This window comes from Erinaceus europaeus, chromosome 4, assembly GCF_950295315.1.
Source record: "Erinaceus europaeus chromosome 4, mEriEur2.1, whole genome shotgun sequence".
NCBI lineage: Eukaryota > Metazoa > Chordata > Mammalia > Eulipotyphla > Erinaceidae > Erinaceus > Erinaceus europaeus.
This window is the reverse complement of record NC_080165.1, coordinates 99,900,625-99,917,256: the sequence shown is the minus strand read 5'-3', so window position 1 is coordinate 99,917,256 and position 16,632 is coordinate 99,900,625. Positions and strand designations below refer to the sequence as shown.

Below are 16,632 nucleotides of genomic sequence, written 5' to 3'. Positions count from 1 at the left end.
CCATAAATCAGAGCTAAGTAGTGCTCTGATCACACACACACACACACACACACACACACACACACACACACACACACACACACACACTGTATGTATATATACATAAACTACATACACATTTAGTAAGTTGAAGAGTTAATGGTTACCACATATTTAGTAATCCTGCCATACGTGCTGCACCTAGTCCCCTCCTCTGGAAAGCCTTCCTTTACTTAGGGTTTTTGGTTACTTTCTCTGTGCCACCTGGCTGTCTTTCTCACGAGACTCTGGGCTCCTGAAGATTCATCTGTCCTTTAAGTCCAGTATTTCCAACATCGAGCATATGCTGGCATCTTTATTTATGGGATGAGCTCATGGTATGGGGCAGAGAGGGACCACATGGTGCTGGGGCTCACATGGAGTGGCTCCAACCAGGGGGTAAGCCTCCAACCCTCCCTCACTGGCTCTAGAGGCCACGTGAATTCAGAAAGAGACGCCAGGGATCATTCTGGTACAAATATTCATTTATTTGGAGAAGAGTACAGGTCTTTATACTGAGTTAAACAAAGAATATTTTTCACATATGTCAGAAATTGCAGGTTTCTTAAAGGTCAGCTTGCCCCTATGGTCAGGGGCTGGTATGACAAGAATTGATGAGATACATAAAGGTCAAGACAATTAGTCTTCATGATGCAGGCGAGTTAATTATCCAAAGGTATTTGAGAGAAGCATAGGGGTTAAACCAGTCAGGTGAGTTAGAGAAGAAGAAAAACAAAGATTGATGTAAATCACAGATATCAAATGGAACAAGGAAATAGAAGTTGGGGGTTTCATTGCCTGGTATAGGAAGGTGTATGATAGAGTGTGTTCTCCATTAGGATCAAAAGGTGAAGTGGATGTGTGAACTTTGAGTGAACCCTAAAGAAAGCAACCATTTGGCATGCTGCTAGCAGAGGGAACTAAGTGTGAGAGGCTTGTAGGTTTTCTGGGAGCTTGATTGACTAACAAGGAGAAACTGAGTCTGGGAGACTTTTCCCTCTTGGCTCATCTCTATAAGGAGAGAGGCTAACAATTGGGGTATCTTTCCAGACCTCCATCCAAGGATGGGAGAGCTCCCCTAAGCTCGTAAGCTCTACCAAGCTTTCACATAGTCCCACAACATGGGACAGGAGATTTGGTGGAGGGGGGCCGGTGGTAGACCTTGCATGCAAGAGCTGGGGATGCAATGAAGGTATATCACCCACAGAAAGCCACCTTCCCGTTCACCACAGACTGTTCTCTAGGAGAGTCTTATGAGTTTGCCCCCACTATTGAGCACTTGGCCCTTCATGGGCTAGAGCAGACTTGTGGGTCAAACGTGCCCACGGGGATGCTGGTGACTATCCTCTAGTGTCTTACTCTTCAGATTTGCCTACACTGATGTCTGAAAGCCGTCTCTCACTCCTTCCATTTCACCTCTCTGCTCAACAAAGCAACCTCTTGATCCAGCGTTACTGTGCTGGGCCTGAAGAACTGGAAAGGAAATATGCCTATATAATTTTTGGTACTGGGGATCAAACTCATGGTTTCAAACATGCAAAGTCTGTGTTATACTGCTATATCCCTGGCCCAGTACTTTTTTTTTTTTTAATTATTGGATGAGAGAAGCCAGAATACTGTTCTGCCATTTTATATAACACCAAGGAATGAATCTTTCATAAAAGCTAGGTGTGTTCTCCACCACTCAGCCATCTCTCGGGATCATGATAGTCCTTTCTTGGTGAGGTAAAGCTGTCCACCCATCTTATTTCACATGGAGGTCAAAGTGTTAGAAGCAACTAAGATGGGTAGATTTGTTTCGAGGTCTCTCAAACTTCCAACATGAAAGTGTTGGCTGGCTGGGGCTGCAGCCATCTAAAGGCTGGATTGGGGTTGGAGGGCTTGTAACTAAGATGGTGTCGTCACATGGTTATGGAAAGAGGCCTCAGTTTCTGGCCACACAGCTTTTATTTACAGGACACTTGAGTGTACTTGTGACATAGTCACTAGCTATCCCCACAGGGATCTCCCCCAGAGTAGTCCGAGAGATTATTTATTTATTTATTTTTCCTTGAGGGTTATTGCTAGGGCTCGGTGCCTGCACTAGAATCCACTGTTCCTGGAGGCTATTTCCCCCCTTTTTGTTGCCCTTGTTGTTTATCATTGTTGCTGTTATTATTGTTGTTGGATAGGACAGAGAGAAATGGAGAGAGGAGGGAAAGACAGAGAAGGGGAGAGAAAGATAGACACCTGAAGACCTGCTTCACTGATTGTGAAGCAACCCCCCTTGCAGGTGGGGAGCTGGGGGCTTGAACTGGGATCCTTATGCCGATCCTTGCACTTCACACCATTTGCACTTAACTCGCTGTGCTACCACCCAGCCCCCCTCTTTATTTTTTTTTAATTTTACTGAATATGAATACTGAACATGACATCCACCCTCTTAACGTGTCTAGAAAATAGATTCTTTTAAAAATATTATGAGCATTGTCTGTTGATGGGAGTGTAAACTGGTATAGACCTTATGGAAAAACAGTACAAAGAGGCCTTAAACAGACACACATGGAAATACCTTACGATCCGCAATACCACAAGGCATTTATTCAAAGGACACCCAGACACTAGTTCGAAGGAACATATGCACCTCTATGTTCATAGCTGCGTTATTCACAATAGCCAAAGAGTGGAAGCAGCCTGAATGTTCATCGACAGATGACTAGATAAAGAAGTTATGGGATATATACTCCATGGAATACTTCTCTGCAATCAAAAGAGATGATATAGTGTCCTTTGGGACAAAATGGATGGAACTGAAAGTGATTATACTTAGTGAAATAAGTAAAGAGATGAAGACAACTACCAGATAGTTTCACTCATTTGTGGGCACTAGAGAACTGGTACACATGAACTTGCAAAATAAAACAGAAGCAAGCAAACTGTTTCTGAGACTTGTGAGAACTCTGGTGGTTGTCTTTGGGAAGTAGGATGGTGGGGACACAGAACTTTAGTGGTGGGTGTGGTGTGAGACTATACCCTGTAATCTTACAATCTTGTCACCTTCTATCAATCACAAATAATAAAATACAAAGTATGGGCTATATATTTAATGGAAGACTACTCTGCAATTGAACAAAATGATACTATCTCCTTTGGGACAAGATGGATGGAACTGGAGGTGATTATGCTTAGTGAAGGATGTATGGAGGTGAAAGACCAGCTTGATTTTGCTCATATACGGAATGTATACAATTGACACACATGAACTCGCAAAAAAAAAAAGGGGGGGGAGTGGGGTGATAGTGCAGCGGGTTAAGCGCACATGCCACAAAGTGTAAGGACTGGCATGAGGATCCTGGTTCGAGCCCCTGGCTCCCCACCTGTAGGAGAGTAGCTTCACAAGCAGTGAAGCAGGTCTGCAGGTGTCTATCTTTCTCTCCCCCTCTCTGTCTTCCCTTCCCCTCCTCTCTCCATTTCTCTCTGTCCTATCCAACAACAAAGGCATCAATAACAACAACAATAAAAATAAATAAAATATATATAAAAAGAAGTAACCATGGAGGGGAGGTTAGCATAGTGGTTTATGCAAAGGCTCTCATTGGGGAGGTCCCAAAATCCCAGGTACAATACCCCTGTACTATTATAAGCCGGAGCTGAGTAGTAGTGATCCGGTAAAAACAAAACAACAACAGCAACAACAACTATGGTGGTTATAGTTGGTTAGGGGTGAGGAGAGCATGTCCTCGTAATCTTGTAAACCATGATTAAATCACATGTTTAAAAAATAGATCATTTTATGAGAAAGACAAAGAAGAGAGCAAATGCTAAGACCTGGCATATGTGGTGCTGGGGGTTGAAACTGGGACCTTGTACATGCAAGGCCTGTGCTCTACCACTATCTCATCAGCTTTTCACAAGTTTTTAAGTGTATAATCAATATTTCTAATATTGTACAGAAAATCCAAGGTGTCTTTTATTTCTTTTTTTTTTTTTTTTGCTTTATTTCAGTCATTTCATTTGTTAGTATTATTATTACTATTTCTGGACAGAGGCAAAGAGCCAGAGTGTGCTTATGTGTGTAAGAGACCCCAGCACTGAAGCTCCCTTCAATGTAGTGGGTGCTGGGCTCAAACCTGTGCACATGGAAAGGCAGCACACTATCCAAGTGAGCTACTTCACCAGTTTTCAGGATGTCTTTTATTGATACTTTTGGAAGGGACATGACATCATTTCTGTCTGCTGCTGTCAGTGATACAGACCAACACTGACAATGTGTGTGTGTGTGTGTGTGTGTGTGTGTGTGTGTGTGTGTGTACACATGGGGATGGGAGGCTGGGATACCAGGCTCACTGGGAGCCAGCCTGGAGACTGGTATCACAGAAGCAGACATGTTACTTTAGCACAGTGAGCAGGATGTGACCTTTGCTAGGTATTTTAGATGCATTGACCTGAAGCCAGATTGCTTGTGGAGTTCTGACTCTCTCCTCTTTCATCTAAGATCAGAAAAAAACACCTTGCCACCACCTCATCATGTGGAGAGACTGCACAGGTCACAGTACTTACTACCTGCTGGAACTGGAGATGGGACAGAGGAGGTGGGGCAGAGGGGGCAAAAAGGAAGAACTACTGGAAAGGGGAGAGAAGGGGCAGGAAGGAGAAGGCCAGACAGAATGCCTTTTGCAGCCTTGGGAGTCTAATCAGTATGAGAGTGAGATTCTCTGGGCACAGATCTCATGTCATCAGATTATCTAAAGGGAGGAGTTCAGATGCTGGAGATTCCGGTTCTGAGTCTTCTAATCCCAGGGACTCTGTGTGGACTCTGAAGCCTGGAGTCAGGTCCTTTAGTGAAGGCCTCTTTAAACCAGTTGTGTATGTGCTTTGCTTGCTAAAAAACAAGGCAGCGCTACTACAACACGCAGGTCCCTTCCTGCAACTGCCAGAAGTTTCCAGGTGAGGCTGCAGCGTATTCACTGACTTGCAGTTTGTTCTGTGTTGTGTTTCCCTTGTTTTTCCTGCAGGATTTTAATAACCTCAGATTCAAATGGTGCACACTTCTCCTTCCTCACCACTTAGAAAAGAAGGAACAGAGAGCACTCAGAATGGGGGTGGCTGGGGTGGGGGCTCTAGGAAGAAATGCTTTGCAACATGGCTGTCCCTTCCCATGTTGGGGTTCTCTCTCCACTGGGGACCTTGCAGGCTGTCACTACATTAAGGGCAACAATGTCCTTGTAGCCAAGAACAAGGCTTCTCTGGAAACCACCAGGAAAAAGAGACAAGGTGGGAGTGGGTGGGTGGAGGGAAGGCTAGATAGTAGTTCATTCACAGAACATCAAGGTTGGGCTGTGGGGGACCTGAAAAGACTTCTTCAAGGTTACCCAGGAGAGATAACACTGTCTGGCTGGGGTGGGGTGTGGAGTTCTGAGTAAGATGATGCTCATACTCACATCCCAGGAGTTTGGGGGGGCTGGCGCTCACACTTGGACATGGCAGTTGACGTGTAGGCCTATAAGCTCCTGGGCCAGACCTTCTGGTAGGAATCCCTCAAGATGTGTTGGAAAGACATGTAGAGCTTGGAGGATAGTGGAGTGGGGGCTGGGGGGTGGGGAGGCTGTGATGGGACTGTGAGCTCAGAGTGACCGGGATATTGCATTGGCTGGGTGACCTGGGCAGTGGGTGAAAACACAGAGACTTCTTGCTTCTGCTTTGTTGTTACTTGGAAAGGGACAGGGGAGGAGCCAGTAGCCCCTGCACTCAGTGGGAGCACCTGCAGAGGTTGGGCTCTTCCTTTTGCTGTCAGCTCATTCCAGGGAGTATGCTGGGGTCAGCCTTGCAAGCTAGTTCTTCTTGGCAAGAGCCCCAGGGACATTCCTGTAGATATAATGGGGTCAAGTCCTTGCAGGAAGCAAAGTCTGAGGTGGGGGTGGGGGAGAAGTGTTTGTCTCCTGAACACAGGCCAGTGACTTTCCAACTAACCCCTTCCCTCCCTCCAGAGCTCAGCTCTTTGTCCCCTACCTCTACAGAGAGTCCTTTTGCTCTGTCTCTTGCCCCACAGGACTCTTACTCTGAAAGAACCAAGACTTTGAGCTGGGGAGGTGGCCAGAGGCTGGGGCTGACCATAACCCTAGACAGGCTCCACCCTTCTGGGCAGTTGTCCATGACAGGGATTTGGGCACCCTACGAGAGAGGTCTCCTCAGTTCTCCCTCTTGTTCTCTGCCTCCAGTTTGCTGGCATTTATTTATTTATTTGTTTGTTTATTTATTTTCACCAGAGCACTGTTTAGCTCTGGCTTAGGGTGGTGCTGGGGACTGAACCTTGGACCTCAGAGTCTGAGGCTTGAGAGTCTGTTTACATACCCACCATGCTATGTCTCCCACCCTTTCTGGCCTTTAGGAAGCAGAATTTTCCCACAACCAGGCCTGGTGGTCTTCTCACCCCTGCTGCTCAAACATCCCACATGCCTCATTTTCCTGTGCCTCAGCCCTGGAAACTTTACTTCATGTCTTTTTTGGGCCTCTTCTGGCCTTCTCAAAGCAGATGTGAAGGCCAGGTCACTAGTCAGAAGTTTCCCAGCATCCACCCCCCAGCATTGAACAAAAGTCCCCCACCGCCATCTCACCCCTGTCCTACCCCCTCTCCAGACATGTGGCCTCTTCACTCTGTGCTGGGACTGGGCCTTGAGCCTGGCTCTGCTGGGCACACAGGAATAAGGACAGAAAGACAGCTGGGAACTCCTGTTTACTGTCTTAAGCCCCACCCAGTTTCCCCAGAGGTCTTTACTCATCTCCAGAGCTTTAGGGCTTAGCTAGCTCCTTCTTCAGTGGAAAAACAAGAGTCCAAGTGAATTAAAAAGGGTTAAGATGGGTCATTTTTCACAGACCCTTTGGTCTGCCCCCACCTGTCTCTCATCCTGGAAGCCAGACCTTGAATTGGACATGAACATGTGGGCAAGATAACGGTCAGTGGAATGTGGGAGAGAGAGGACTTTGGCCTACAGGCTGTGAGCTGTAGATCAATGTATGTGTGTGTGGGGTGGAGGTGGGGGCATGGCCGTGAGGAGCTCAGTGCCTGGGAAAGGGACAGTGTGGGCTCCCAAGGGTGTCCTGTGCTCCTCCTTTCCAGTTACTTGACCTTCCTGAAGACCTGCTCACACACAGCATCCCGTGCTGTCAGCTCCTGTGGACAGAAGTCAACAGAGAAAGAAGGTTCCTTACAGCAGGGTTCCCTCCTTAAGGTCAGTGAATGCTGCAGGAGACCTAGGCTGGAGCCCAAGATGTTTCAAAGCTTCCACTTTCCAGCCCAGAGGAAGGAAGGCAGCTGGGTCCAGGGACAGAATGCTGTGAGTCTCTCTCTCTCTGATTGTGAAACACAGACATATATCTGACTTGTATCCAGGGCCACTTGGACCAAGATTTTACTTTTTTTCTCCATTCTTCTCAGTGTTTTTATTTTCCTTCGTTCATCACCTTTCTTAAGGAGGAGGCAGCCTTTCTCCACCTCTGAAGGGGACAGGCTTCCCTGGCACATAGCTCCTCACAGAAAGGGTTTGAATCATTAAGTGACGGTGCCAGTTTCCCACCTTCAACAGACCCACATGGCTCAGCAGAGTTGAGGCCTGGGTTGGAGGGAGCAGCCTCCTTACTTGACTTGGGCAGAGGCATAGTGCTCAGCTGAGGTCCCCCTCCCAGCCATCAACCCACTTACCAAATACAGGTTCTCGCCCTCCAGCCAGTGTCTCCAGCCCCGGTTGGGGACCTCTCCTTTCTGCACACACACCAGCTGCTCCTCCTCCCAGGTCACTATAGTCTGGTGCAGGGGGTCGGGGGGAAGAATGATGGAGGCAGGATACCCCAAATGTAGGCAACTCACTCAGACTGGGTTACCCCCTGCCATCACAGTCTGACTGCAGCCCCCTCATTCCATTCAGACCCAGTAGGACTCCCCTCCCCACACTTCTATAGGCCCCTGAGGTTCCACAGCAACCCCTGGGGTAAAACTGGCCTGGAGCTGGGCAACCTGGGTGAGTGTTGGGGCCAGTGGTGACAAAGAGTGGAGACTGTCCTGTGGGTACCTGGGGTTGGGCTGGGCAGGGAACTTTGGGAAAGGAGACAGAATAACTGCAAATTCCACCAGTGCATCTCTCTTCTCTTGTTCAAGTGTATGGAGAGCTAACCCATCCCTGAGGATAAGGGTCCACTCCCCTGAACCAGAACTGGCTGATCCCAGGTGATCTGGAAATTCTATTTTTTTAAAAAAGATTATTCATTTATTATTTATTTATTTGGAAGTTAGGTGGAGAGAGAAAGAACCAGACATCACTCTGGTAATACACTTCCAGGGATTGAACTCAGGACCTTATGCTTGGAAGTCTAATGCTTTATCCACTGTGCCACATCCTGGACTACTCTGGACATTCTAATGAATCAATCAAGCCATATTTATTTATTTACTTAGTTGCTGATATTTATTTAGCCACAAGGGCTTTTTATCTTTTTTTTTTTTCTTTATAGTTATTTTTTTTAACTGGAGAGAGACAGTCATAAATTGACAGGGAAGGAAGAGACAGAGAGGAAGAAAGACAGAGACACCTGCAACACTGCTTCACCATTCACAAAGTTTTCCCCTTGCAGGTGGGGACTGGGGGCTCGAACCTGGGTCCTTGTACACTATAACATATGCCTTCAACCAGGTGTGCCACCACCTGGCCCCACCACCAGGGCTTTCTCCCTGCATGATTCCACCACTCCTTTTTCCTATCCCAAATAGAGGGAGAAACAGAGAGAGAGGAGAGACACTGTAGCAATGCTCCATCACTCATGAAATTTCCCCTTTGCACATTGTTCCTATGTGGGGACTGGGGACTAGAACCTGGATCCTTGCACAAGGTAAAGTGTACAGTCCACCAGATAAACCATCTCCTAGGCCCCCAATTGACATTTAGTGAGCCCCCTCATGGAACAATCCTGTTAAGCAAGCAGCTTCGAGTCTTGAGAATCTGAGGGAGAGGAGCAGGAACTAGGAATCCATGATGTAGGCCTAAGTGCTGGGGCTGGGAGTGGGGAAGAGGAGTTGATTCTTCAAGAAAAGCAGGAGTTAATTAGATTGGAGATTTCCCAGTGAGGAAAGGTATAGCATGGAGTTAAGAAAGAAAGACAAGCCTGTGTGAGTGGCTCCAACATAGAGTGAATGGGGGAAGGTCCTTCACATGCCCACTGAAGGCTATGGATGTTCCCTGGGATGCAGATGGCCACTGAGAGGATTTGATCAAAGAGTGATGTGGTTGCTTTCACATTCAGGGCAGACCCTTGCAGTGACAGCACTCTGGAGAGAATAGATGAGAGCTAAGACTAGGAGTGCTGTGGGGAGGAGACTCAGCAGGTAGAAGGCAGGACTTGCATGCATGGCACCCTGGGTTTGTTCCCTAGCACTGTGGTCTGGGGAGAGAGAGAGGAAGAGATGTGTGTGATTCAGGAGGTGGCATGGTGGCTAGTGCATAAGACTTAAAAGCATGAGGTCCAGAGTTCCATCCCTGGCATTGTATGGCACCACAGCGTTGTATGCTCTGGCTCTCTCTCTCCCTCTCTCTTTCTCTCTCTCCCTCATTAATAAATAAAATAAATCTTTCAAAAACAAGAAGATTGGGGATCAATTTGGGGCACTAGGTGAGAGATGAAGGCTTCATATGGTGGTGGTGAGGGAGACCAGTAAGGAAGAGACTAGAGGCACATAGAGGAGTGAGGTTGAAGAGAAATAGAAGGGGAGAGTGCGGACCTAGTGTAGTGGCTCAGCTGAAGGGCCTTCAGGCAACAGAGTTTCAGGCTCAAAATCCAGTCTCACCAGAAACCAGAGCTTCACCCCTCTGATAAAAAAGGAGGGGGCCAGGTGGTTAAGCACACACATTAGAGTGAGCCAAGGACCCTGGTCCCCACCTGCAGGGGGAAAGCTTCATGAGTGGTAAGGCAGGGCTGCATGTGTCCCTCTCTTTTTTAAAGATTTTATTTATTAATTAATGAGAAAGATAGGAGGAGAGAAAGAGAAAGACAGATATCACTCTGGTACATGTGTTGCTGGGGATTGAACTCAGGACCTCATGCTTGAGAGTCTAGTGTTTTATCAACCACACCACTTGCCAGATCACGGTGTCTCTCTGCCCCTTTTCTTCTTTATCTCTCCCTCCCCTCTCAATATCTCTATCTCTATTCAAAAATAAATAAATAAATAAATAAATATTTAAAAAGAAAAGAAATAAAAGGGGTTGTGAATGCAAGCCACACAAATGTCTAGTAGTCACATTAGGGCAGTAAAAAGAAACTGATGAAATTCAATTTAAGAAAATATTTTATTAACCCAACACGCCCCCAGGAGATTTTGAGCACAAAATATACAAACTTTTGAGATATTTTACCTTCTTTCTTTTTCGGTATTAAGAAAAGTCTAATGTGAATTTATACAGACTAACTACATTGAAAATGTTTTATATTATTTTTATTTGATGGGACAGAGAGAAACTGAAAGGGGAGAGAGAGGGAGAGGGAAAGAGAAAAAGAGACACTTGCAGACCTGCTTCACCACTTGTCAAATGTCCCTCCTGCAGGTGGGGAGTGGGGGTTTGAACCTCGGGTTCCTGAGTATGGTAACATTTGTACTCACCTATGTGTGCCCAGGTGCACCACCGCCCAGCCCACAAGAGCTCTATATTCATATATGGCTAGTAAGTGTTATACTGGACAGAGCAGGAAGGTCATAAAGAATTCTTGAGACTGTGTGTGTGTGTGTGTGTTTTGGAGGTATAGAGGTTAGTCCACAGGAGTCCTTGACTGTGATTCCCAGGTTTTTGGTCTGAGTGATTCTTGAAGACAATTAACTGATGAAGACAGTGGATATAAGATCTGGACTGACTCTGAGGAGGAAGATAATGAATCAGAACTTGGTGCTGGGCGTACAGATGAAAACACCATGCAGACAGCTGACAGGCCAACCCTGGGGCTCAGGAGACAGCGCTGGGCCCAGAACTCACATCAAGGGCACCTGTAGCCAGTAGCTGCAAGTAGAGGTGCTGATGACTTCATCTGTAGATAGTGTGCTGATGACAGAGAAGGTCAAGAGCAAAAGAACGTGGCAGGGGAAAGAGGGTCTTCAAGTAGGCTGCAATGAACATGGGAGAAGCTGAGAAGAAGAAATCAGAGACACAGCCCAGCTGGTAGAAAGTCAGATTTGAGTGCCTGAGATGCCTGGTTCCATCCCTGGTGACCCATGTACCAGAATGGTCCTTTGGTATGTCTCTGTCAACTTTATCTCACGTGAAATAAATAAAATAAATCTTGGGGGGGGGTGGCTAGAGGAGACTAGGGTTATAAAATCTAGGGGGAAAGTGAGACAGGGTCAGAAATGAGCTCCCTGGCTCTAGTAGTGAGAGGGAGGGGTCACTTTGTTTTGCTCCGAGGCCTCGCTGGACCGCACCCCCCAGCCTGAGCACAAGTACCTTGCATTTTCTTCCGTCCACGATCCTTAGGTCCTCCTCGAACTCAGTGCCCACCTGGAATTCCAGGACATAGTTGCGGAAGGTGCTGAGGGTCCTCACGGTCAAGTGGTCCCCCAGGTGCTCAATCTCCTTGTCTGGCTTGAGTAGGAGCGCGATCTTCTGCAGCACCACATGGATGTCTGGGGAAAGGGTTCTCTTAGCTGGGGGAAGGGTGCAGCTTCGGTGGGGGGGATGGGGGGACTGAGGACTGTGGCTTAACTCTCCTGTAGCAGTGAGTGCTTCTGGCTAGAAGTGGATCCCCAATTAAATGCCAGACTCCTGAACCTTTCTAGTGGAGGAGCAGGGAAGGAGAGGGAGGAGAGGGAGCAGGGTTGGTGGTGGGGGGCCATTACTTAGGGCTTGCAGGTAGTCTTCCAGGTTCTTCTGTGAGATGAAGCGGTAGTAGCCACTGAGGTTGGGAGGCATTGTCTGGGCTGGCTGAGAAGGTGCTCAGGAGTTGGGGAGAATACAGGATATAGTACAAAGAGGCGGTTTGGGTTGGGGGCTGTTCGGCAGGAGAGGCTGAGTGACCACAGCCGCCTCCAAAGGCCAAAGACAGGCTTCTGAGAAGCTCTGTGCTGACAAGGGTTTTTTATAGCATGGAGGCCCTGTTGCAATAAGAGTTGCTGCCAGATTCCTCCTCCCCCTACCCATGACGAGTTTGGGCTGGTGTTTGCAGGCTCAGGGAGGGGGCAGGGACTTGGCAAGATTGTGTCTGATCTGGACTTTTCCTGAGGAAGGAACCAGGAGCAGAGGCCAGGTGGCCAGGCAGGCAAAGCTGGAGCCTTCCTGGAGGTCAATGCTGGCCTCCAGCCCATGATGGCAGACCTGGTGGGGAGTTGGAGTGGCAGGACCCAAGTTCTGAGAGGCAACTCTCCTGGGAGAGAGCTGAATGTGGCTGTGAGTGGAGGCTTGTCCTGGCTGAAGAGCTCTTTAAAAAGTTTATTTATTATTTATTTTTTGTAGAGACAGAGGAATAGAGAGGGTAGAGGGAGATAGAGAGGGAAAGAGAGAGAGAGACACCTTCAGACCTGCTCCACTGCTCATGACCACCCCCCCCCACACAGGTGGGGAACAGGGGCTTGGATGTAGGTCCTTGTGCATTGTAACATGTGTGCCCAACTAGGTGCACTACCGCACGACCCCAGGCGATGAATTCTAATGATGCCCTGAGATAGGAGACTGAGTCAGGGATCCTAAAAGACATAAAGGGGAAAGGGTATGAAGAGATGGGGGCAGTCAAGTTGGCCAGGATTTATAGGGTGGAAGCCCCACACTGATGCACCCACAGTTCCCCCAACTCCACTTTACTGAGCTGAGGCCCCAACTTCAGACCTTCTAGATTTATTTATTTATCCCTTTATTTTCCCAGAGCATTGCTCAGCTCTGGCTTATGGTGGTGTTGGGGATTGAATTTGGGACCTCAGAGCTTCAGGAATAAAAGATATTATGCATAACCACGATGCTCTCTCAGTCCCTTCCAAACTAACCATATAGCATAACCATTATGCTATACCCTCAGCAGGAGACTTTTTTTTTTTTTTTTTAACCAGGACACCGGTAACTTCTGGTTTATGGTGGTGCAAGGGATTGTACTTGAGGCTTCAAGGCCTTGGGCATGGCTGTTGTTTATATAACCATTGTGCTATCTTCTCTACCTCTCCCAGACTCTAAGCTAGAGAAGCAGTGGAGGAGTTCAGAGAAGCTAGGCAGGCCTGGTGAGGTGATGAGTCAAAGTCCAGTGCTGGTAGCTGTGAGGGAGAAGGGAGGCATTTGCTTGACTGTCTGCCAGAATTTTATTTATTTATTTTTATTTCCCAGAGGACTGTTTAGCTCTGGCATATGGTGGTGCAAGGGATTGAACCCGGGATTTCGGAAAGCTTTTTTTAAAATTCTGCACAACCTGTATACTGTTCCCCAGCCCCCGCCCCGGGAGAATTTCATGCTTCCACTGAGGGACTCAGACTCAGGGTTTTCCTTCTTCCTTCGGAGTCATCGTGATGCCAGCCCCCAGACTGGCCCCAGAATCACTTCGTGGGCTGGAGGGGTGTGTGCTTAAACCATAGTGTCCGCACTCAGCTGTTCTCATGGACACACCCAGCCTCTGGGTGACAACCAGAGCTTCCTGGCAGGGAGCGAGGTGCTGAGGAAGCTACAGTGTGTGTGTCTGGTGGGGAGAGAACACAGCATTCTGCCGAACCTAACCACACACACACACACACACACACACACACCCTGCGCGCGCACACACACACACACACACACACACACACACACACACACACCCTGCACTCGTACGCGCCCTCTCAAACCTACTTCCAGAACCAGAGGTTGAAGGTGGGCACCTGGGGGTGGGAGTAGGGATTCACCTTGTTGGTGAGATGTCGGGACAGGTGTGTGTGTGTGTGTGTGTGTGTGTGTGTGTGTGCGCGCTCACAGAAGCCTCCAGCAGCCCCATGGTCTCCCCAGAGACCCGCTCTAGGCCCCTGGTGTGGGGATGGGGGAGCTGCAGGCTGTGGGTGCCAGTGGGCTCTGGCCGCGGCTGGGTGCAGGGAGTCGCTGGTGACGCGGGTTAGGAAAAGAGGTTAATGCGGAATTGAGGTGTGTGCGTGTGACGTGAGTACTGCCCCCTCAGGTCTCCGCTGACGGCCCCCCCCCCCCCCCCGCAGCTTCTAGAATCTCCTCTTCCTCCCCTTCCCCCTCTCCACTTTCCTCTCGGCCCCCGCAGATCCCGTGAGCCCCCAAATCGCAGTCAGGGGAAAAAAGCCCAACCCCTGCATTAGGGTCCCCTCCCCTCCCTGCAGCACCTGGCCCCCCGAGTCACCCGATTGGCCGGCGACCCTCCCCAGCGCCCGGCTGCGTTGACGTCACGCTGCAGAGGCCCGGATGGGGTGGGCAGGCGCGAGCCACCTAGGACGCCGGGTCTGCCTTCGCCAGCACCCGACTCGGCCAGAGGACTCGGGGCTGCTCGCCGCGCTTCTGCTTTGCGCCCCCCTCTCCAACTTGGGGAGCCCCTGCCCCTTGCCTCCCCGGGGCATCTCCCAGGGGGCCTGCCCCGCTTGCCCCGCACCATGACCCCCCTGCTGCTGCCCCTCCTTCTGGGGTCTCTGCTGCCCCCCAGCTCCTGCAATAAAGGTGAGTGGGGGGGGGCTTGCGGGGCTCCAGAGGGGGTGTCAGGCCCTGGGTGCGGGGGTAGAGCTGGGCTGGGGCTCCCTGGCACATGACAGGTGTCGCATAGCCCCTCCCTCCACCTTCCCACCAGTGTTCAGACTTGTCCTCTCCTCCTTACACCCCCTCATCCTCTCTAGGCCCCCGACTCAACCCATGCAAGGGTGGTCTTGTTTCCCATCTGGGTTCCCCATCTTCTTCCTGGGAGCTATGTTGCGGCCACCCCAATGTTGCCCTGCTGGAGATCTCTGGGGTCGGGGGAGGGCCTGACCCCCCCCCCCCAGGGGTGATTTCCCCCATCCTCTGTGCTGAGGGGAATGTGTGACATCCATCTGGCTGGGTCCTGCATCCCTGGAGAAGCCAGCCTGGCCGATTAGCCATGCAGCGCACGTCTGCGGTGCATGCTCCTCTGCAGTCAGAGCTCACGCAGGGGGCAGTGGTGAGGGTGTGATTCTAGGAGGTGGATGGTTGTGGGGGGTGGGATCCCAGAGCTTCCCCTCCCCCCAAAAAAAAACCCCAACAGAAATACCAGTTGGGCGAGGTCTGAAGAGGGGGACGGCGGGGGTGGGGTGGGGGCAGAGGCTCAGGTAGACAGGAAGGGGCAGAAGTGGGGTTGCAGGGAACTGGGTGGTGGCGCACCTGGAAGAACGCACATGTTACCATACTCGGTGATCCTGGTTAGAGCCCCTGGTCTCCTACCTGCTAGGGGGAAGAAGCTCCACAGCCTGAAGCAGTACTGCAGGTTTCTCTCTCTCCCTCTCTATCTCTCGCCCTCTATCTCCGTCTTCTCTCTTGATTTCTGTCTCTATCCAACTAGTAACATATGATTAAAACAAAAATATTTTTAAAAAGAAGAAGCAGGGGTGTGGGATGCCAGGGGAGGGGGTGAGGAATGGGAAGGGAAGGGTGGAGGCAAAAAAGGAGGACTGAAAGGGAGATCAAGAAGCAAAGGTGAGGAGGAGGTGGGGCAGGGAGCTTGCAGAGAGTGGAAGGGAGAGCATTGGGGAGACCCAGGGCTGTGAGGGCCAGTGGTGGAGGCTGAGTAAGGTGGAGGGTTCCCAGCTCTGGCCTTGTTGTAGGCCCCCATCTTCAGTCAGTGCCCCCCATCTCTGACCTCAGCTTGACTTTTCAGCCACCTGCCACTTACTCCCTGCTTCTTGGATCCTAGCTGAGAAAGAGTAGGTGTTCAGCTCCCAGAATCTTCTTGGGGTGTGGTTACAGGGAGAAATGGAGTCGGGCTGTCTTGCTCCTCATGACACACTGAGAACGAGTTTCCCTTTGGGGACTTAGTTTCCATTGGCTAAGCATGATGGAGATGGGTGGACTAGGGTTGAAGGTGAAGAGGATGGGGAGAGAACACCCTGTGCCTTCCTCCAGTACCCCTTCTCCCCACAGATACACTGGGGGAAGGTGGTCCCTGGAGGAAACACAGCTGGACTGAGACCAGCAGGAGGTGGGGAGACCCGGGGGTGAGGGACGCCCACAGTAATCCTGGACCAGCTGGTGGAAGAAGAGCAGAGGAACTGAAGACTGACTCATGAGTCTGTTAAAAGTGGAGTTCAAGGAGTGGGGCTTTTGGTAGACTCATGGGGACACAGAAATGTGAAGGTGTGGGAGTTGGCAGCAGGAGGGGATCGGCCGTGTTTCTAGGCCAGCTCAGTAATCCCCCCAGGATGTGGGCTCTGCTGGGTCCAGTTATCTGGCATTAATTCTGCTCCTCCACCCACCTGCCACCCTGTCCTAGACAGTGTTTCTCTTCTCTCTTTTTTTTTTTTTCTCCTTTTCCCTTCGTTCTGGAAAAATGGCCTGAGCTGGGGCTGGGTGGGAGAAGTCCAGAAAAGAGATTAGGATGGAGATAGGATGGTAGTGAAGACTAAAAAAGTTGCGCGCGCACACACACACACACACACACACATGCATATACACACCCACCTCTGGGAACTTCTAGAAC

The 16,632-nt window shown here is 49.7% G+C and overlaps 2 protein-coding genes across 5 annotated transcripts in view; one reads left to right on the top strand and one right to left on the bottom strand.

Moving 5' to 3' along the window:
- Positions 1 to 485: 485 nt before the first annotated feature.
- RBP5 (retinol binding protein 5) lies at positions 486 to 12,089 on the bottom strand. 2 transcript variants are annotated; one of them, XM_016193763.2, is made up of 4 exons: positions 11,867 to 12,089; positions 11,529 to 11,653; positions 7,697 to 7,798; positions 486 to 7,168 (listed from the first exon to the last, which is right to left on the bottom strand). In XM_016193763.2, exons 1-4 carry the CDS (start codon positions 11,937 to 11,939, stop codon positions 7,115 to 7,117), a joined length of 354 nt encoding a protein of 117 aa, XP_016049249.1. In that variant the 5' UTR covers positions 11,940 to 12,089; the 3' UTR covers positions 486 to 7,114. The 2 variants fall into 2 exon arrangements, with proteins under 2 accessions (XP_016049249.1, XP_007535914.1); XM_007535852.3 differs by having other exon boundaries at positions 11,475 to 11,653; positions 11,867 to 12,088.
- Positions 7,208 to 16,632, top strand: part of CLSTN3 (calsyntenin 3) — a 51,382-nt gene continuing 41,957 nt past the window's right edge. The window contains exon 1 of one of the 3 annotated variants that reach the window (XM_060190133.1): positions 7,208 to 7,226. Coding sequence is in view for 1 of the 3 variants with exons in the window: in XM_007535851.3 (XP_007535913.1) it covers positions 14,585 to 14,648 (64 nt within the window). In the remaining 2 variants the exon portion in view is untranslated. Of the gene's footprint in view, positions 7,227 to 14,222; positions 14,649 to 14,957; positions 15,121 to 16,632 lie in introns of those variants that run through there. The other 2 variants (XM_007535851.3, XM_060190132.1) reach the window with 2 other exon arrangements.

What these genes read in the sequence shown, in the direction of transcription:
- RBP5 (XM_007535852.3), bottom strand. Translation starts at nt 11,939, where the DNA reads ATGCCTCCCAACCTCAGTGGCTACTACCGCTTCATCTCACAGAAGAAC. An exon ending in TGGACGGAAGAAAATGCAAG is followed by an intron (nt 7,799 to 11,474) that starts GTACTTGTGCTC and finishes CCCCTGCACCAG; the next exon opens with ACTATAGTGACCTGGGAGGA. An exon ending in AGGGCGAGAACCTGTATTTG is followed by an intron (nt 7,169 to 7,696) that starts GTAAGTGGGTTG and finishes TTCTGTCCACAG; the next exon opens with GAGCTGACAGCACGGGATGC.